The sequence below is a fragment of the Cavia porcellus genome, unplaced genomic scaffold, assembly GCF_034190915.1.
Source record: "Cavia porcellus strain 051 isolate PalLab524CR breed Dunkin Hartley unplaced genomic scaffold, mCavPor4.1 scaffold_5, whole genome shotgun sequence".
Taxonomy (NCBI): domain Eukaryota; kingdom Metazoa; phylum Chordata; class Mammalia; order Rodentia; family Caviidae; genus Cavia; species Cavia porcellus.
Window position 1 is genome coordinate 5209604 of NW_026947488.1, and position 21399 is coordinate 5231002.

Genomic DNA, 21399 nt, shown 5'->3' on the forward strand with positions numbered 1-21399 from the left:
GCCTGTGCCTTACTCATACTGAGACCAGAACATCGGAACCATGCCTTCCAGCCCGCAGAAAGGCTTTTTAAAAATTTATTTTGTGTTCTTAGCAAATTTAAACACACACACACTCTCTCTTTCACACAGTCTACCAAAAAAAAAAAAAAAAAGTCAGCCAACCAGTTTGGTTCTTCTGAGGAAACTTCAGTCTACCTTGAAAACACTCCCCAAGTGTCTCCTGAGCTCCTACCATCCCTGGCCTGACTGACAGTGGGTCACCCCGAGAAGAACAGGAACCCAGTTCCTGTGCTGAGGGACTTCAACACTGCACACAGGACTGAGGAACAGAACTGGGCTGACAGCAAAGAGAAGGGACTGTCCTTACCAGCAGGTCCGCACTCGCACTGCTAACATTTCCCTCTTTTAAAAAATCACACACACCCCTCGCCCCAGCACACCCCATGTCCGACCGAGACGCTGACTGAGCTGCTTCAAACGGCATCGCCCGCAAGGGTCCTGTAGCCAGGCTCCAGAAGGTTCTGCTTCAGCTCGGCGATGTTCTGATTCAGTTCACCATGATGAAGTTAGACTTGCAGTGAGCTGCAGTGAGAGGCACAGTCACAGGGCTGTGAGAGAGCCACTGTCATGGCAGAGCTGCCACAGGAGGGGAGGCGAACACAGCGCCGCCGCCAGGGGACGTCCACACAGGCCTTACCAATAAACTCGGTCACCGGGTCATGTTCGCCCTCTGTTTTGATGGTGCCTGCAATGCTATCGTTTTCCAAGATGGGGAGGAAGAGCTGCACGAAGTCAGAGGTGTACGGAGGAGCGATGACATCCAGCACCTAGGAGGGGAGAGCGGGGTCACCCTGCCTGCAGCCGCCGTGCAGCACCACAGCGACGGGTGAGAGGACAGTCGGTCTGGAGCAGCCCCCCGCCCCCGGGCTTTCTGTGCAACACTGGTCTCGGGCACTAAGGCCGCAGGGCAGTTCCTGCAGGGCGGAGGCACTCGGCACAACTGCTATCTGTCATCGCCCTCTCCATGGTTTATCAAAAGCACAGTTCCGAGAGTTAGGCACAACGTGAACTAAGCTAAGTCAAAAGGGCACGACTAGTGTAAAGAGCATGAAACACGAAACCAACGGTGCATTGCTGACCTCAGTGACAAAATAGCGAATGAGTGAAATGTCAGTGTCCAGCTTCTCCAGACACTTTCGGATGTAACTGACAACAGGAAGTACATAACCTCGACTCAGCAGGTGAACCATCCTGTCCAGCAGGGTCTTCTTTAACTCAAGCTGCGGAAGAGGGGGCAGAGGAGCCGGTCAGAATGGGGTGCTCCCCCAGTCCCCCAAGCCCTGGGGTGCTGCTCACCTGCTCCATTACATCCAGCTGGGAGTGCTCAGTCTCAAAGAGCTTAACAAGCAGCTGTAGGACCTGGGGGTGCAGGAGCTGGTGGCAGGTGCTGATCTACAAACAGGCCAAAGGGAACCTTACTGAGGAGCGCGGTCAGGTTTCGGAGCTCCCTCTCAGAACCCAGAGAGCCACTGTCAGGGCACTGCTGAGGCGGACAGCCTTGAACGCTGAACCATGCTCATCCTTTCCGTAACATTTAGCAGACACCAAGAAATCGACACAATCAATAAAAACTTTGCTTAGCTAGAAACAGTTCAAGAAAGTTTTGGGAAGAGTATCTACCACTTTCGCCAAAAAGATGCAGGGAAATTCAGATGTGCCCAGCACGAGATGGCCCCGTACCTCATCTAGCAGCGCCAGGTGCACTGGAGTGTGGTCGGTCTGCAGCTGGAAGTACCTGGGTTCCGACACGGTCCAGTCCACCCACTTCAGCACACCCATTGCTACCACTGGGAACCTGGAGGTGGGTGATCAGGGAGAATGACTCCTTTAGCAGGAGCAGGAAAAAGGTGCTGAAACGCTGTGAGCACCAGGGTTACAAGTTTAAGGACAAACCGAGAATGCCCACCAACTGACCCTTTAGTGTGTGCTCTCAGAGGACATGGCGTGATGGGCGCAGCAAAGCAGATTCCATTCCCAGTTCACTCGCACTCGAATCACTTTACTAATTTAAACAGGGGACCGTTTGTGTGCAGCACTCTGGCTGGGGTGGGCCTAGGCTCAAGGTCACCTTTACTTAGCAAGCGTCCCCTTGGTCCCCCAGCACCAGGAAACGGGAAGACTAAACTGCTTACAGGATGCAGTATTTCCTCCAGGACACCATCTACACAACTGGCACAATCATCACACCATCCCCACATAAGCAGTATTTCACTGCTGTAACTTTTACTGCAGATGAACCCTCTCTTAAAGGCAAACTTTGTAATTCTGGGTGGTTTTCCTCTTACTAAGTCTCACCTGTGAAGATTTACTGAACAGATTTATACCAGTGAACAGCTGAAATCACTCACGCTGTGAGCCTGTCTAAAGTCCTCCAAACACATTTAAAAAACAAAGAAAGAAATGGAAGGCCCAAGTATCCCAGAAGCGTCGGTCGGTTACATGAGCTTTTACTGAGAAAGCCTGGCCAGTGCCCCGAGGGTCCGGCCTGGGGACCGGCTGCAGGGCTCACCTAATACACTGGTAAAGTGTGCTCAGTTCCGCCACAAGTTCGGAGGCGCCTTTGTTCTCATTACAGCACAAATTGTGAACCGTCTCCACGGCTTTCGAAGTTGACTTCAGCTCATCTTTGTTGATGCTCACCCGCTTGTTCTGGAAACACACGCACAAGGTGGTGAACCCCGAGACACCGCCGCCCTGCTGCCAGGTGTCCTGACATCAGCTGCTTCCCTCTGCAGGGCCGCTTCCCTGGCTCTGAGGTCAGAGGTCAAATTAACTGTCAAACTGCAAAGTCACACAGGGCAGGAAAACTGAAACCCAGGGAGACCAGTGTTTGGCTTAGGAAATCAGTTTCACTTCTTTGGTAACGTTTCACATTATGGTTTGCAAAGTATCAAAAAGTCTATGCAGAGTTTCTTGTGACGTTTAGCGCTTTTGCTATCTTATGCACAAACAGAAGAAAACAGTCCTAACTCTAGACGAGCTAGGGAGTTCTTGTAACCACAATTCCCCAGTAATACCACAGCAGAGGATACTGGCTCCTGGAGGCCAGAGCTGACAGTACCTTCTTCCAGGTCTCAACCACACTTGCTGCATAAGCCAAGATGTGGATGTACTTGTGTTTGTGGTCCTGGTTGATCCGGGCGCCTGGCTTGAAGAGTGACTGCATGAACAGGTCCAGGAAGGCGGGAACTCGGATCTGGGAAGCACACACCAGAAGGGGGCTGACAGGAGAGCGGACACACACGCTCACATCACCCTGCAGGACTCTGGGAAGCGGGGGCGCCACCGTGCCCGAAGGCTGAATGTGATGGGCAAGGCCAGAATACGACAGAAACATTTCCATTTCAACCTGGTTTTGCATTTGCTGCCTCAAGAGAATTAGGGAAAGGCACAGACTTTCCAGAGCAACCCTGCCAATCAGCACTGGGGTGTCCCACCTTACAAAAACGAAAGGCCACTCACCAGTTCAACGGGAGGGGGGTCCATGCTTGTGAACATCTTGAACAGGACTGTGATGTCTGCGGGGTTCAGAGCACCTTTGGAGAGCATGGCCCCAAGGGCCTGGCAGGCACGGGGGTAGGAGGCGGCTGTGCCCAGGGCCAGTGTGATCTGACTGGCATCGTGGCCTCTTGATGGAAAAACCACACAGCTTGTCACTAACAGGCCAGTGTACACTTTTATGTTTTTCTTGTTTTCCTTTCTACCTACTTAATGCTTTCAACTGCTGAGATCTTTTTCATATTTCTGTCCTTCACTGGTTTACTGACCCCATAACCCAAGAAAACAACATTTAGAGTGAACTGGGGAAAATTATTACAATACAGCTTACAGATGGGAAAGGGAAATCGTACACTTTTTAAAAAATCTTAGACTCTGTTAGTAGAAGGAAATGAAAGTTAGTAAGAGACAATGCTCTACAAGACACAGACGGTAGTGTAACACCCAGGTCAGTGAGTCGCTCTTCTAACACTCTTGTTATTTGCTATTGATGACCCTAACATATGAAACAAAAGTTACACACCCAGGGAACTGAAGAATACTCAAGTACTTTACAAAACAGTCATCAAACAAGAGTCTGAAAGTCAAGTTCCCCAGAATTACAAACCACCCTGACTTCTAGCTCTCCAGGATACACATTTACCTAGGCGTCAGAGGGAAGGGACTAGAAGCCTGGCTGTGACTAGGGGCACAGGGCTGAGTGGGGGAGTCGGGAAGTAGAGCATGGCCTCACTTCTCCTGGGCGTAGCGCTGCACCTCCTGTGCGACCCTGCGGACTGCGGAGCCGCCCTGCTCCTCCTGCGCCAGCACCGACATCACAGCCTGGGCGAACAGGTACGTGTGCTCCCCGTGGCACACCATCTTCTGCAACGGGACAGCGAGACAGAGCTGAGGGCCCACGCACAGCACAGAGGACAGCTCTCGGGCAGGGAAATTACTTCTGGGGCGGGGCAGGGCAGGGGCAGGAAGCAGCTTTTCATGCTTGAAACTCAAAACCCCAACCAGCCTCTTCATCCAAGAGTCACAGAGTAAAGAACTTACAGCAAACTCGGGAAGATTTTTTTCAAGATTTTCTTCTCCTCCATCCAAAATTGTGGCTAGAGAGGTTCGAAGCACTCTGGAGAACACTTCCAGCTGCTGACATGCCGTGGACACGCTGGTGATCTCCCCTTGGTACCCTGCATCAGAAATCAGCTGCCACACAAAACAAAGATGGAGCATAAGGACCAAGTGACCCCGCCTTTCAGAGCAGGTGGCTGGTCAGTGTCTGTGCTGAGCAGAACACACACACACTGCTCTCGGGTCCCCAACCTCTGCGGTGCCTCCTGCTTTGCCAGCATCTAGGCCACGACCCAAGGTCACTGCCTGTATAGGGTCTCTGTGTAAAAGCAAGCAGGAGCAGGCATGCTTATAGCTCCTCAGCACACATGCACATTCTAAATATGTCCCCGTTAACCCTTAAATCAAAGCCGGGTAGAGTGGTGCAAGCCTGTAGCCCCAGTGCTTGAGAGGCCAGCCGGAACTACACAGGGAGGCCCGGGCTCAGGAGAGCCGGGGGAGGGAGGGCCTGAACCTGAAGGCGGACTCAGTGCTTCCCTAAAAACACATACATTAAGTCCTCTGCTTCCCTTTTTTTTTTGTCTTTTTCCTTTTTATCGGTACCAGGGATTGAACTCACGACTGCCTGCTTGCAAGGCAGGCGTTATGCCGCTAAGCTAAATCCCCAGTCCCAATGCTTCCCTTTCTTAGAGCAAGGATTATTGAAGTGAAATGACTTCACCAAAAAAGCTCACATGATTTGCCAAAGGAAACAGGCAACCAAATAACTGCAGAATGTTCGCACACATTTTTGTTTTCTCTGACTCCGAATTCCTCCTACCTTAACAGTGAAGTTAAGCATTAAACAGTCCGGATGAGCTTCAGCCAGTTTGTAAAAGAGATCTCTCCAAGTGGTGTGTGCGATCATCTGCTCAAGCCAGGCTGGAGTCTGCAAACACACACACAGCAAGGTAAGAGGCCTGGCTGCAGCCTGAGAGAAGACCGCATCGTACAAACAATCACAGGACACTCCAGCTGGACAGCCCGCAGGAAGCAGACCCAGGGCTGCTCACGCCAGTTAGCCGAGTGGCAGGAGAGTCCCCAGACCCCAACCCCAGGTTCTGCAAGCTCCACTTCAGTGTGAGAGGACGTGGAAGCGTGTGTACAGGGAGGGGTACTGTCTCACACACACAATTAACTGATAGTCAGCTGCACTCCTTTGGCAAGAGAAAAGGCAATTTAAAGTGCATAGGCAGCCACGAAGATGTGCGTCTAGGCCAGTGGCGGCAAACATTTTAGAGCTTTCAATGAGAACAGCCCGCTGTACCGTGCGTGCGTGCGTGCCACAGGTTCCCACTACTACTCTGGGGCTCCTAAGGGTGCCTGACGGATGGGGCATTGAGCTCAGAACCCACCCAAGGCCAGGCTCCCTGCAGCTGCTCCCAGCCACTCCCCAAGCACAGTGGAGTTTCTGAGGCAGCCCTGTCCTAGGAGACACAGGCTTCTGTAACAGGCGCCACGGCTCAGACAGCTCGTGGGCCTGGAGAATACCCTGAAAGCTGACGTGCCTGACTCTCTTCCCTTCTGTCCTCCTGGCCTTCCCAGGCTCCAGCTTTTCCTCACGGGGTCCGCTCCATCCTCCCTACATGTCTAACGCGGTTTCAGTGTGTTTTCCGGAGGACCCCATGTCTCTCCTCTCCCAGAGCTTCACGCAGGGTCTGTATGAGTCACGTGGTAAGGGCTGCACTGGCGCTGGTCTCAGCAGTGGGAGCCTCCTATGTGCAGGCACCTCACTCTGCATGGCAGCAGAGAAGGGGCTCCACAACCCAGCACCCAGCTCTTAGTACTTCCACGACATGCCTGCACCACTGCACACACGGGGCCAGCAGACAGCCCTGGGATGTGCTACTAAGGACGATATTCCTCACCTCTCCTTCTTCAGTAAAAATAGAATCTGCTTTGCGAGGGTCAAAATGTTTGATCAATAAACTCTTCAGGTGATTTTCCACAGTCTCCTGAACCTGCACTGGCTCAACACCTGAAAGAAAGCGAAAGCGCTGCGTCAGCCGGCGGAGCCTTCTGAGGCCGTCCGCTTCTGCAGAGAAAGGCACCGGCCTAAGGCACCTGGAGCCCAACAGCACAGCACTGCCCCTGGCCGCCTCTGAAACAGTTAAGACTGAGACCTTCTAAAACAGTTATTCCGAACTGGACACGGTGGCACACACCTGCAACTCCAGCCTGAGCAACTCAGTGAGACCATGTCTCAAAATTAAAAATAATGCCTGTGATCCCAGCTAGAGGGTCATCATGAGTTTGAAGCCAGCCTGGGCCACAAAGTAAGTTCCAGTCTAGCGCTACAAAGTTAGACTTTGTCTCCAAAGAAAAGTAAATAAAAATAAGTAAGTAAACAAGGGCTTAGAATGTTGCTCAGGAGGAAAGCCTAGGGTTAAACCCAGCATTGAAAAAAAAAGACAGCATTCAGTGATAAGACAGCAGAGTGGACACACAGGACGTCCACCTGGAAAGGCCAGCAACATCTTCAAAGCCTCACCAAGGACAGAGACAGACACAGACAGGTAGGAAGGTGGAAAACACACAAGGGAGAGATGCAGCCAAGACTCACTTGGATCTACGCTGTGACAGCAATCAACTCGTTTCTGGACAGCCCTCCCTCCAGTGATGTCATCTGTCCCCCGTCCAGGGGGTTTACAGTAAGGCTCCACTTTGACCATATTAGCCAAAGCTGGTCTTAAATTATCCATCATTTACTGCTTGCTGTAACAGGCCTCTTGAAAATGACACACTCAACACACACTGTCTAATTCTGTAATTCTACAACACGGCAGGGAAAGCAGCTCAATGAGATTCATAGTTGCAGCCTATCTGTAAACCTCAATTACTGAATCAAATGTAAGAGTCAAGTAGATAAAAACAGCTAAAGAAGTTCAGCTCTTACTCAGACAAATCTTAAAAATCAGGAATGCCGAAAAGTGTTAGAATGAGCCAAAGGTCCGTTAGGAGGGAGCTGGGGGAAGATCAGGACAAGCCACGCCCAGCACCTGTCTGAATGAGCCACTCGGCCAGCAGGTTCACCGTCTGGGCCACAGCAGTGTAGTTCTCGGACAGGAGCTGGATGACGTTCTCCGGAGAGCCTCCCGCCTGGAAATACCTGGGAAAAGCGGGAGAGCAGTCACCGGGGGCAGGCCAGAGGAGCTGGGTGGACGGAAAAGAAGGGTTTTTAAATGAGGGGCAACTCCAGGGAGGTTATCGTCCGGGTCCTTTTACAAAACCCTCTTAACTATGCCCTCACATACCTCTTCAAAGTGTTGAAGATGGAGGGCTCCATGATATAGTCCCGCGTGGAAAACTTATGCAGGCATTCCTGCTGCACCTCTGCATCATCCTCTCCTTCTCCGGAATCATCTTCCTGTGGCTGGGAAAGGCCAGGGGCCAGGGCAACACAAATGTCCTGCAGTCTTTCCCTAAATCTATAATGCTGTCCATTTTGAAAACTTTTCGCCACATACTTTTTTTTGAGACAGCATCTCACTGTATAGTCCAGGCTGGCCTTGAACTCACTATGTAGCCCAGGCTGGCCTCCAACTCTCCTGATCCTCCTGCCTCAGCCTCGTGAGTGCTGGGATGGCAGGTGAATGCTGCTATGCCTGGTTACAATTTCATTTCACTTCCATGACAATCGCATGAAAACTGGCTAGAGAAGGGGTGAGTAGCTATGAGAATGGGGTTCAGAATCACACCATGCGGGATGTATGACCACCGTGGTGAACTGCACTGAAGTCACACACACCACCTGGTCTGAGTGGCCATGTCCTCTTCTGTTGGCTATCGTGAGGATTCCATTAGCTAACTTTTGGAAGGGCCAAGCATGATACCAAGACTCTGGATTGAAGTTCAATAGATATTGGCTACTATTACTGCTGTCACTGTTATTATGTCATGCTTACTATTTCATGTCTTCCCACCAAGACGAACACAGGGATTCTCGAAAGTCTGAGGTGTCAATTTACGGTTAGAAACCAAAACTGCTAACTTGCTTTGCATCAGGAGGCCGGCCTGATTCTAGTCTCAGCGCTAGGTGGGAGCAACCTCAGGCAGGCGGCTCACCTCCTGACAGTCAAAGGAGCCCCACGTCTGCCCAGCCCTAATGCTGTCATCATAACTAAAAGCAGATGCTTTTTTAGTACCTACTCTATACCGAGGCTGTACAGTTACCCAGGGAACCTAAGAAAATTATTATAAGAGATGGCTTTTCCACGACTCAGCAGACACCAACTTCTGCACAACGAACAGAATAGGAAAAGAACTGTGCCAGGACCAGCAAACTGTGACCAAATCTGGCCCGCTTCCAATGTTTGTAAATAAAGTTTTATTGAAATACACTCACACCTATTTCATCATGTATTGCCTATGATGGCTCACTCCCTAAAACTGTGAAGTTAATTACTTATGACAGAGCCTTACAAAGCCTAGGATATTTACCATCTGGCCCTTTACAAATGTTTGCCCACCACCAGTCTGAAATAACAACCTGAAAGCAATGCTGTGGAGGCAGACAGAGGCTGATGGCTTTGCCAAAGACTGAGGAAGTCCTTTCTGGGACTGTACTGGTGAGAGAAACCTTGAGGAAGGCCAGGCTCCACCCTGAGACTCATTTTCGTTTGTCTGCACGCTGGGGCTTCTAGCGCAGCCTCCCATTTCCTGCTACTACGTCCTCTGCTGCACTGTCCATCTACCTGCTCGCACATCTAGTGTGGCCTGGACCTCTCTCTTGAGCGCCAGACTCATGATGCAGTAGCCTACTCTCATTTCTACTGAGCACCCCACTAGGAGGTCAACACTCCTGAGGTCCAAAACTGGTTCTGGCCTTCACTGACAACAGATCTTCCCATAAGCCACGTTCTGGTAAAGGGCCCTTCCACCGTTACACACACTCTCTGAAATCATCCTCAATTTCTCCTCCTTCACCCTACTGTTACCTCCAGGTACAAAGATCCAACAACTCCATCTCCCACACACCTGTACTTTCCTCTTCCTTATTCTTGTCACGCGTGCAGAGGCAACACTCCCTGTGTGCCTCAGCCTCAGTCCTTCCTTGCAATCATCTTTCACGCTGGATGCTACAGTGACCTTCATAAGCCACAATGTGCAGTTTCCTGTCTCCCTCAGGAACAATATCCAAGCATTAGCAAGCCCTTGCCCTTCCCACTTGTCCACCTGCCGGGTTCACATCTTACACTCCCCATGTGCAACTGTAGCCAGACTACTCTATTACACATCAGCAATTCTGGACTTAAAGACATGCTGCCTCCCTGTACATCTTCTTGCCTCTCTAAACCATGTAAAATGCATCAAGTGAATGCAATGTGGGTCACCAGCTATCTTCCCAAATCCAGCTAATGCCTAAAGTTTCCCTCTTCCAAGCAGTCACAGTTGGAAAGAACACAAGATGAACACGTGGCCCACTTTGAGAAGAGTATATCCAACTTTCATCAGTATATGCCCAGTATGATCCAGTAGACCAAACCCGGGTCGTGATTAACGTTCTCCAAACAGAGGACTTCCCAACCAGCCATCAGTGAGGTCTAGACCTTAGTTCTGCTTCTCCCAACTGCATAAACTGAGGCAAGTAACTCAGGTGCTCTGTCTACAAAATGACACCATAGGATTAGATGGCCCTGAGGGATGCCCTAGTTCTAAGCTTTATGACTCAAATCCTCGGTGTGACCAACAGGATAATTCATACCTTTACATTTCGCTCACCTGAGCCTCCATGGCAGTCAGCAGTTTAGTGAAATAACGACATGAAACAAGAAATAGGTTTGGATTCACATTTCTTAGTAGTTTTGTGACCCTGGGCAGGTCACTTGGTCATTTCGTCTAACTTCATTCACTTACAAGAAGAGTAAATCCAACCCAAAACCCCGAGCATGGAATGAGAAAGTTCTTGACAACACCCAGCCCAGAGTTCCAGTTAACTAAATCTGACTCTATCCCTTCCACTAAGTCTCCAAGGCAGTGGATAGCACGCCCTGCTCAAACTCAACTGATCAGCAGCTCTTCGAGGCCCTTGGGAATCTGGTCCCTCGAACTCTGCTCCACTAACCAACTAACCACTCAGGACTTCTTTCAGTTCCACAAACTCGCATCTTCAGTGCCCTGTCTCAGCACCACTCTCCTCGAGAAAGTGAATTCCATTTAATCTTTGATTCTTTCAAAACAAAATCTTGGTTCCTGTTATAAAAGCACATTCTCAGAATCCCCCTCACAAAATCCAAAGGCAGTCTGCCCGAGATGAGCCTGGGCAGCTGTAAGGCAACGATGCACCTCAGGTAGATCTCCGACTTCCCAATCATCTTCAGAGAAAAGAATGCAGCCCCGGGGTTCCACCCCAAACCTGACGGTCAAGGCTCTAAGATCCTTTTTGTCATCTAGTCGAAGGCAAGATGCAATTAGCTCAAACTGCTGAGAAGAATTTGGTTTACCCAACAGCAGAACACATGGAAGAAAAAAGTTCTACTTCCCCGCCCCCGGAAGCTGGTTTGAAGTCTGTCGTTTCACTTTGTTTACAACTGTGCGGCTCCGGGCCCTCTACCCCGCCTTGGAGTTTCTCGGGACAGCCTCGCTCGTGCGCGTCCGAGTCCTCAGTCTCCAGGCTATCAGAGACAACCGGCGTGGGGAGACTGAGGCTCGGCAGCGGGGGCAGCGTGGAGTGGGCGGGGAGGCCAGAGCGGCAGGGAAGAACTCGGCTTACGCCCCCCCAACGCCCCAGCCAGGTCCTCTAGGGGCCCCGCGAGGGCGGGGCTGGCCCCGGGGCGGCACCAAAGGTGTCCGGTCAGAGGGCGCCCGGTGTCCCCTCTCACCTGGCCGCCGTCCGCCTCCTCGCTCCACTCGGCGGTATTCCCAAAGTAGTCTTCAGCCATCATAGCACCCCGCGCGGGACCCGCCATGCTTCGCGAGTTCTCGCAACGCATGCGCCGAGCGGGTATGGGCGGGAGGACGCATGCGCAATCCTACAGCAGGGAGGGCGTGTGGGTAGCAGAGAAGGCGGGGCTTGGTGAAGGGGCGGGGCCGCGGCCCTGCTACACTGGGACACTCAGAAGGAGCAGAGGTAACGCCCCCAGTGGATCCCTGGCTGGGTGGGCCCTGGGGGTCCCGGCTCGGCCCAGAAGACTCCCTTTTGCCAGGCAGCCTTGGTCCTGCATTGCTGCGGATTCCGGTACTGTGAATACCTGATGGTTGGGCCCGAGTGGATCAGGGTCAGTGTCTAGTGCCCAAGAAAGTGGCCTTAAGTTTCTTTTATTGTTGGCAGAAGTACTAAATGCAGGGTAAAATAGAATTGTGAATGTATATTTTAGTGGCAAAAGGACCCAAAGGCAGAAAGGCCCAGAGCCCACAGAAGTCATAGCTGGGCCCTGGAAAAGGACCTACCCTGAGGTCCCTGCTGAGGGCAACTGAGGCAGGGGTGTGTTTGCTTTATTTTGTTGAGGAGGGTGGGGGCGGTCCTGGACATCAAACCCATCGCCTTCGCATGTCTCAGCCTTTTTATATCTTTAAAATTTTGAGACAGCGTCTCATGAAGTCACTCATGGCTCAGGTTGGGCTCGAACTTGCGCTCCTCCTGCCTGAGAGTGCTTTTATGCTTGCAGCCCGTCCTCGCAGAGGTACTTTCTTAGGGTGGTCAGAGGGTGTCTCTAGAAAGTGACTTTTGAGATACGATGCAGGAGTCAAGCAAGGTAGGACTCAGGAGAATGCATTGGCATAAAGTGGAGATACCAGGCAGTAATGTGACGTGTGTTACCACGACGGGAAGCCACCAGGTTAACAGCTCCTCGGCTAAGGAGCCACTGGTTGAGGTGGGCAGGACAGGCGGAGTCAGACTTGGGAACCAGCTCTGGCTCTGTGCTTGCTCATACCTGTTTGGGAAGTACGCCAGATTGAAACAAGGTAACTCTTAAGCTACATCCCGAAACTTTTTCACTTTTGAAAGTTTTATTGATACATGTTTGCAGTAATACTGATTCCATTAATTGCAAGGAGTTGGTATGTGTACATAAGACATCTGAATTCTTTTTACATACCCTTTACCTCTCTCCACCTGACCACATTTTTTTCCTTACACTCTCTCCCATGCCAACTCTTTTTTCCTATTATCTGTCTTTTATTTTGCTCTTTATTTATGTATTAGGTTTCTTGTATAAGAGGAAACATGCCATATTTAAACTTGGTTATCTGATTTATTTCACTTTACACTGTGGTCTCAAGGTGCATCCATTTTTCCTATAAATGAATTGTTTGTCCTTCTTTATGGCACAGTAGTACTCCGTTGCATATAAATACCACTTTTTATCTATTCATCTGTTGATGGACGTATGAGCCAGTTCTGAGATTTAGCTGTTGTGCATGACACTGCTATAAACATGGCTATGCATGTGTTACTGTAACATAATGTCTTTAATACTTTCAGGAAGATAGGTAGGAAGGGGAATACCTGGGTTGAATGGAATTTATTTTTTTATCTTTATTTTTGTTTTTTAGAATCTCTGTACCGATTTCCATAGTGGTTGACTATTTTACATTCCCAGCAACAATGTAGAATGGTCCCCTCATCCAGTCTCACCAGCATTTGGTGTTACCTAATTTCTTGATGATAGCCATTCTTTCGGTGTTGTTTTAATTTGCATTTCTCTAATTTCCAGAGATGGTGAATATTTTTTCATACACTTACTGGGCATTTGTATTTCTTCCAGAAGTATTTGTTTATTTCAGTTGCGCATGTTTTGCTCGGGTCTTTGGCGGGAGTCTAATTGTTTGAATTCTTTACATATTCTAGATACTAGTCCTCTGTCAAAGGAATAGATGGCATAAATTTCTTCCGTTCCATAGCTTGTCTCTTCCATTGGTTGTTTCCTTGCTCAGAAACTTTTTAATTTAATACGATCCCATTCTGACATTTGATATTCTCTTATGCAATTGGGACTGTATTACAAAGTCCTTGCCTCCTCCTGTGTCTTCATGTTTTACCTATTTTATCTTCCAGCAGGTTAAATGTTTTTAATATTTAGATATTTGATCCATTTTTATTTCAGTTTAGTACATAATGAGAGATACATGTCAAAATTCCATTTTACACATTTGGATAGCTAGTTTTCCCAGCACCATTTGTTAAAGAGGCTATCTTTTCTGTAGTGTAGTTTTTTTTTTTTTTTTTTTTTTGGCCCCTTTATCAATGATCAAGAAGCTAAATGTGCTTGGAGTTGTTTCTTCATCCTCTGTTCTGTTCCATTAATTCACGTATCTTTCTTTTTGTAGTACCATACTGTTTTTACCACTGTAGCTTTGTGGTAAAACTCGAAGTCTGAAATCGTCATGCCTCTCTTGTTGCCCAGGATTACTTTTTTGCTCTTCTGGGTCTCTTCTGGTTCCATATGAATTTTACAATTGTTTTTACTTATTCTGTGAGGAATACTGGTGACGTTTTGATTGGGATTACATTAAATCTGTTTATCAGTTTTCCAACTATGGTCATTTTGACTATATTGGTTCTGTTTTCTAAGGAACAGAGGATATCTTTCCATTTTCTGATGTGATCTCCTTTTCTTTTTGATCTCCTTTTTCAGAGTACTGTAGTTGTAATTGTATGGAATACTTTCATTTCTTTGGCTAGGTTAACTTTTCGATATTTCATTTTTCTTGATGTTTAACTTTTCGATATTTCATTTTTCTTGATGTTTGTAAAAGGGATTGTTTCTCTAATTTCTTTGTTGGTGTGTTTATTATTGGTGTGCAGGAAAACTATTGATTTTTGTGTGTTGACTTTGTATCTTGCTACATGCTGAGTTTGGTTATTAATTCTAGGAGTCGGTTGGTGGGAGTTTTGGGATCTTCTGTTAGAGTATTATGTCACCTGCAAGTAATGATAATTTGTTATCTTCCTTTTTATCCATGTCCCTTTTCTTTCTTTCTCTTGCCTGATTGTTCTAATGTTTTAAGAACTATATTAAGCAGTAGTAGTTACTGCAGATTGTCTTGTACAGAAAGTGCTTACTGGACCTCTTCACAGTCCAGTGGAGTTTACAATTGTAGTCCCAAGGTACAGTAATTGGAATTCCAATAAATTAATTCCAACCTATGACTTCTAGTGCAACCTATGGTGAGAATAAAGACACTAAGGCATATCTGTAGTTGTGGGGCATCAAGGGGGTCCTAAATCCTGTCACAACAGTTGCTATTGCTAACTGGAACAAAGGCATTGACCCAGGGTCCAACCTGGGTTTTATTAGTTTGTGAAGAGGGAAGTGACTGACAGAAAGGTGGCTAAGTATGTGAGTGCTACGAGCTGGGCTAGATAGGAGGCCTGATAGGACCTCTGTAATATGCAGAGAGACAGACAGACAGAGTAATCTGCATATCATAGATTAATTATCTCATGTTTAGAAGTCCTTGCTTCCATTCTGATGTGTAATCATCATGCCCTAAGCTGTCACAGAGTCTGGAGCCTCAGTGTCAGCCGACAGCGTGGAGTCACTTGACCTAACTCACACGTACTTCTTGGGAGCTATAAGCTGGGCATCCCTGATCTGTCACATCACTTTAAAGACAACACCATCAGCCCCTGGCTAGACCCATTTGTAGTGCTTAAAACCAACTGAGGGGATGAAGAAATATCCTGGCCCGCTCTGTGCATATCAGTGCACAGAAGTAGGACCAAATGTTCTTCTTTCAAGGAGAGCTGTCCAGCCGTCCTCCAGTCTTGTCTTCTTCCTGATTTTAGAGGGAAAACTTTCAGCTTCTTTCTATTTAATATGTTTGCAGGGCTGGGGATTTAGCTCATTAGTGCCTGCCTTGCAAGAGTGCAGTCGTGAGTTCGATCCCCGGTACCAAAAAAAAAAAGTTTTCCATTGGTTTGTCATAAATGGCTTTTATCAGGTTATTTATTTTCTTCAGGATTTTTATCTTGAATGGATCTTGGAGTTTGTCAAGGCCTTTTATGGTCAGTTGAGAAAATCAGGTGATTTTTTGTTCTGGTTCCTGTTTATGTCATGTGTTACACTTATTGATTTGCATATGTTGAACTATCCCTGCACCCCAGGGTGAGTCATACTTGGTCATGATGTACGATCTTTTGGATAATTTGTTGCATCCCATTTGCCATATCTTGCTGAGGATCTTTGTGTCAATGTTCATTAAAGAGATTGCCTGCCCTGTAGTTCTCTTTTCTGTTTCAGTTCTTTTCTGGTTTTGGAATTAGGGTAATATTTACTTTCAGGACTGACTTTGGGAATTATTCTTTCCCTTTTGATTTCATTAAAGAGCTTGAGGAGCATTGGCATTAGATCTTCCCTAAAGTTTTTGAAGAGTGAAGACATCAGGACATGGTCTTTTCTTAGTTGGTAGTTTTTATTATTACCTCTTCAATCTCATTACCAAATATTGGATTATTCAGGGTTTTTACTTCTTTTTGGTTCAGCTTTGGTACATGGTTCATAAGTATTGAGGAGTCTATCCATTGCTTATGAATGTTTCATTTTATGAGAATACACATTCTCAAACTAGTTGCTCCAATAATCTCCCATAATTCAATAATCTTCTGGATTTCAACAGAGTTCCTTGTGATTTTTGCCTTTTCCATTTCTGATTAGATTGACTTGGGTCTTTGTAAAAATGACTAAGGGTTTATGTAGTTTGGAATTCTTTCAAAGAACCAGCTTTTCAATTCAGTGATTATTTGTATTTTTTTAGTTTCAATTTGATTAATTTCCACCCTGATCTTGATAATTTTCTTCCTTGTACTAGTTTTGGATTAGATTGCTCTTGTTTTTCTAGGACCATGAGGGTATCGTTAGGGTATTGATTTGGGTTTGCCCTGTTTTTCTGATGTGGGCATTTACAGGTATAAACTTCCCTCTTCTAACTGCTTTTTTGTGTCCGATAGATTCCAGTGTGTTATCCTGGCATTATTTGATTCTAGGAACTGTCTAATTTATTCCATGAGTTCTTTGCAATCCATTGATGATTTAAGAGAGTATTTATTTTTATTTGCATAATTTCATTGGTTCATTTTACCATTGATTTCTTGTGCTATGATCATTGTGTTATGATCTGATAGTATACATGGGATAATTTTGATTTTTTTTTTTTTGCATTTACTTAACATGTTTTAAGGGCTAGCATGTGTGGTTTGTTTTGGAAAAAAATCCCACATGATGCTGAGAATAATTTATATTTTGATGTTGCTGGACAGAATAATCTGTAGATATCTATTTAGTGCATTTTTAAAAAGTTTTGGTTCAACTCTGATTATTGTTTTTTGTCTAGTTGATTTATTTTGTTTGTGACAGTGGGTATTTACATCTCCATTATAATTGTGGTGGTGTTTATCTGACTTTTTTATGTCTTATTTTATGATGTTGAGTATACTGGTGTTTGGTGCCTACATGTTTATAATTGTCATCTCTTCCTATTGAATTGTTGCATTAACCAATATGTAATGCCCTTCTTTGATGTTCTGATCAACGTTAGCTTGAAATCTACTTGGTCTGAAATTAGGATAGCTAGTCCTGCCTTTTTTCCAGGTTCTCACTGCATGGAATTTATTTTCTATCCTTTGATTTTTAATCGTTGCATTTCTTTTCGAATTAAAAATATGTCTTATATACTGCACACTGTTCAGTTTTGCTTCCTGATCCATTCTGCTAATCTGTGTCTTTTGATTGGGGAATTTAGACTATTCACATTGAGAGTTACAATTGAAAGTTATTGATGTATCCTATCACTGCATTGTTTTGCTTCCCATGATTATTTCACCTTTTTTTCTGCCTTATTTTTAATTTTTGAGACAGGATCTTACTAAGGTGCTCAAGCTGGCCTCAAACTAGAGATCCTTCTGCTTCAGCCACCTGCCTTGCTGGTTTTACAGGCATACATCACCATGTGGGGCTGCTTTAATACCTTCCTGCACTAAATCCAAGTAGTCCTTGCTTGTTAAAAACCTACTCCCTACCACGTTAATTTGGGCATTCTAGACAGGACTTTTTAAAAAGAACAGTTCAACAATATTAGGAGGTGAGACCTATAGATACACTTAATCTTTGTGACTCATAGACTAAGTAATAGTTATTTTGATGAAAATAAAATATTTGGATTTTTAGCTCATGGTTTCCTTTGAGGATGAGACAGCGCAGAGCTGGATTTTCTAGGCTGTTTCCCGTAGCTCGGGAGGATCTGAGGGGAGGGAGCCAGCAGGTGAGGGTGTAAGTTGAGAGGCCTTAGCTCACCAAGAGCTCGCTGCTGAGAAGGGGCAGCAGCTGCTTCTGCGGGACTGGGGCAAAGGCCAGAGGAGGAGGCAGGCTTGCAGGAGGGGAGGAGAGCAAGGAGCAGAGACTGAGTAGATCTTTCTGAGTTGTGCAGCCCCTGTGAGTAGGGACAGTCCACCACTGAGACAGGGAGCCTGGCGGGAGGGCAGATTTGTGCCAGGGGAAATAACGAGAGCACAGCTGGGACTTGTGGAGTTGGAGGTGCGGCAGAACCATGTGAAGATGTCTTGCAGGAGGTCGGAGGTGGAAGTTTGCCTTCTGGATTCCATGGGTTCAGTTTGAGCTTTGATTCGCAAGATTAAAGCATATTAAATTCATGAGGGTGCCTGCTGTGGACTTGTTTCAGGGTGCATTTTCATTTGCTTTCTGAAAATGTTGGAAAGAATAGGTGGCTGTTAAACTCCTACTACTTCTCTTAGACTTTTCTTAAACAGTACCTGAAATGAAAAGAGACCAATTAATATATGTACAACTAATTGTGCCTACAGAATCAAGAATTACTTAACTTACCACTTCCTCAACCAAAAGGTTACTTATTATGAAGGGATTAATGAACAACCCATAATGAAAGCTTTAAGGCCAGTGTGTAAGTCACAGTGATTTAGAATAATTGGAGCTGTCGGTCTTGCCTCCTGAGATATTATTGACCTGTTGTTTTGGAAAAGTCTTGTCCAGGATGTCCACATTAATGTAGTGGGAGGTAGGTGGAGAGCAAAGCTGAACACCTCATGGCAGCCTGAGGTAAAGATAGAGGTATATAACCAGCGAGAAGGGGGCTGGGAACAATGAACAGACCCCAGGGTCAGGACCCCAATTTCTATTCCCTTCAATTACACCCTACCTCCTATTTGTATCACCTCCCAATAATGTTATCAAATTATAATCTCATTAGTGGGTTTATCCAACAATGAAGTCAAAGCCTTCACTGTCCACTCACTTTCCAAAAGCCCATCTGCTGAAACCCAGGTGCCTTGGAGGGTGCATTTTTTTTTTTTGAGAGGGTGAATTTTAGATCTAAAACATAATATTGCTCAACCAGGGATGTAATATATGTAGTGGTAATGGCAAACAAAAAGAAAAGAAAAGCTGTCTTTAGGGATAGGAGAAGTGCAGGGATTTCAAAGAAAGGTTAAGAAGAGCCTTTCCAGCCCGGCATGGTGGCTAATGCCTGCAATACTAGCTGAGGCAGGAGGATGGCAAGTTTGAGCCCAGCCTGGGCCATGTAATGACTTAGCAACACCATCTCAAAATAAAAAACGGTGTGAAAACCCTGGGTTCAGTCCCAGTAGCTGATTGTATGTATGCCCTTGCACATAACATACGCACATACACACACGGACACACATGCCTTTCTAGGGAAATCATGTCTATGTGAAGACTTAAGACTTGAAATTGGAAGACAAAGAATAAGTCATAATGAAGCAGATGAAAGCTGACAGTAAAAGAAAATTACTGTAGTATGGATATCACTTCATCCCTGTGCTGCCATGTTTGTGCGTGTTAAGCACACTTCTGGTCTCACAGTTTCTGGCACAAACTTGACACTGGTTTCCCTCTGGTTTCCTCTTACCTCGTCAGCTGTCCCTTCTCAGCTGCTCTTTTTGTTGTCCCTCTGCCTCTTTAGATATTGTGGTTCCTAGCACTTAGACACTGACCTGTTCTCTACTTCCTTTCTCTTCCTATGGGACTCATTACGCCCACATCTTTCAAGCCATCGGTATCCTGCAAACTCTCAGCTTTGTGTCTGTAGCCCTCATGTCTTCTCAGGTGTCCAAACTTGAGTATCAAAAATGAATTGATTGCCTCTTTACCTCGTTGTTAGGGTTCCAGTGGGCATCTGACAGCTCCACGAACACCCTTCCTTGATCCTTCTGTTCTCTTCCCTCTGAGACACTCGTGGGACCCTCAGCACCATGGTTACCAGTGTCAGACATCTGGAAATCATCCTCCACTTCTGTTCGTGTGCACTGTTACCCAGCGCAAAGGCACATCTGTTCCACTTGGAAGGTATTTCAAATCTGTCCAGTTGTCTCCATCTTTGCTGCCACCATCTTCCTCTAACTTCCTGTTGGCTCTCAGCTGGGCACCTGAGATGGTTCAGACCAGTCTGACTCATTGACCCTTCCTCTGTGACAGTCCATTCTCCAAAGAATAGCAGGCTGGTTTACAAAGTATGTCCATGAGGTCTTTGTTTCTCTCCTCTTAAAGGTGTTTCATTGAACACCCCTTGAACGTGAGATGCTGAACTTAGCAGTTTACTTCTTATAAACGAAATGAAGCAGAAACTTGGGAAGACTACATGGACTGGGTCATAAGAAAGACCTCAGGTCTCTATTTGGCCATGCTCTTTCTCGAATCACTCACTTTGTAGCAGAGAAGATACCAAGTTTTGAGTAGCCATATGGAGAGACCACTTCCTATAGCAGCTAAATAAATGAGCAAAGGTGGACTTTCCCCGCCCCGTGCCACTGCCACTGGCCTCTTGTGTCTGCTTCCTAGGAGATCCTGAGTCAGAACCATCCAGCTAAGCTGACTCAAAATTTCTGGCCAACAGAAGAACTATCCCGTAACATGTTGTTCTAAGCATACAGATTTGGGGTAATTTCTTATGCATCAATAATTATTTATTGTGAGTATCCAAAGCACTTATTTAAAACACAAATAAGATCCTGGCCCTCCTTTGCTTGATGTGTCTCAGTGGCTTCCTATGTCAGCTGGAAAAAAACAAATCATTTGCTTTTGTTTGACATGATGACAGATCACAGCCAACATATTATGCCCCCCAAATGCAGCTGTAATGCTGTATAAAACTGACAAAAATAACTATTTCAGGCCTCTGGAAACAGAACAAAAGTATCTCACAGACTGAGAAGTTTATTAGCCAAGATTACTAAGATTTAAGTAAGAACAACATGAGTCTGTGACATTTTTGCCTGTGTGTGCTCCTATTTTTGAAGACAAAAAGGGACATGTGATTGATAAATGACTTTTCAACCAAAACAATGGAGGCTAAAGACAGGGGAGGGACATATTTAGCTGTTAGAAAGTAAACTGTCAACCAAAAACTATGTATCCCGCAAATATGTAAAAAATTGAAGTGAAATTAATACACTGCCAGATAAACAAAGACTGAGAGGACTTGCTTTAAAAAAAATACTAAAGGAAGTCCATTAAGCTGAAAGTAACAGTAAACAGTGACTTCAGTTCACAAGAAGAAATTGAAGACCAGAAATGATAAACATACAAGTCATTATACAAGTCAACTATTTTTTTGTTGTTTTTAAGTACATATCTGATATGTGCGGTATAAGCAGGAATTATAACATTGTATTTATAGTAGCAAAAGGATAAGGAGGAAAATGAGATATATTAAAGCATGGATTCTCTATTTTACTGAAATTGTTATTTATTTATAATTTGAACATTTATACTTCATTTATTATGTTATTTACTGGAATTAAATTATTAC

At 46.1% G+C, this 21399-nt stretch overlaps 1 protein-coding gene across 2 annotated transcripts; it reads right to left on the bottom strand.

Moving 5' to 3' along the window:
• Positions 1-41: 41 nt before the first annotated feature.
• On the bottom strand, positions 42-11628 carry Nelfcd (negative elongation factor complex member C/D). Of its 2 annotated transcripts, none has more exons than XR_010047271.1 (15): positions 11478-11628; positions 7911-8029; positions 7656-7765; positions 6525-6634; positions 5438-5545; positions 4600-4752; positions 4292-4422; positions 3523-3688; positions 3122-3256; positions 2570-2709; positions 1741-1855; positions 1357-1452; positions 1229-1280; positions 698-827; positions 42-582 (listed from the first exon to the last, which is right to left on the bottom strand). XR_010047271.1 is itself a non-coding variant. In XM_003462033.5 (15 exons), the coding sequence occupies exons 1-15, from the start codon at positions 11586-11588 to the stop codon at positions 548-550; spliced, it is 1800 nt and encodes a 599-aa protein (XP_003462081.2). In that variant the 5' UTR covers positions 11589-11628; the 3' UTR covers positions 42-547. The 2 variants fall into 2 exon arrangements, 1 of the variants encoding a protein (XP_003462081.2); XM_003462033.5 differs by having other exon boundaries at positions 1140-1280.
• Positions 11629-21399: the final 9771 nt, after the last annotated feature.

Excerpts from the sequence above, each read along its gene's own strand:
- Nelfcd (XM_003462033.5), bottom strand. The coding sequence starts at position 11,588 with ATGCGTTGCGAGAACTCGCGAAGCATGGCGGGTCCCGCGCGGGGTGCT. Across the intron at positions 2,710-3,121 it reads TGGTTGAGACCTGGAAGAAG|AACAAGCGGGTGAGCATCAA; the intron begins GTACTGTCAGCT and ends GTGTGTTTCCAG. Across the intron at positions 1,453-1,740 it reads ACCTGGCGCTGCTAGATGAG|ATCAGCACCTGCCACCAGCT; the intron begins GTACGGGGCCAT and ends GCCTGTTTGTAG.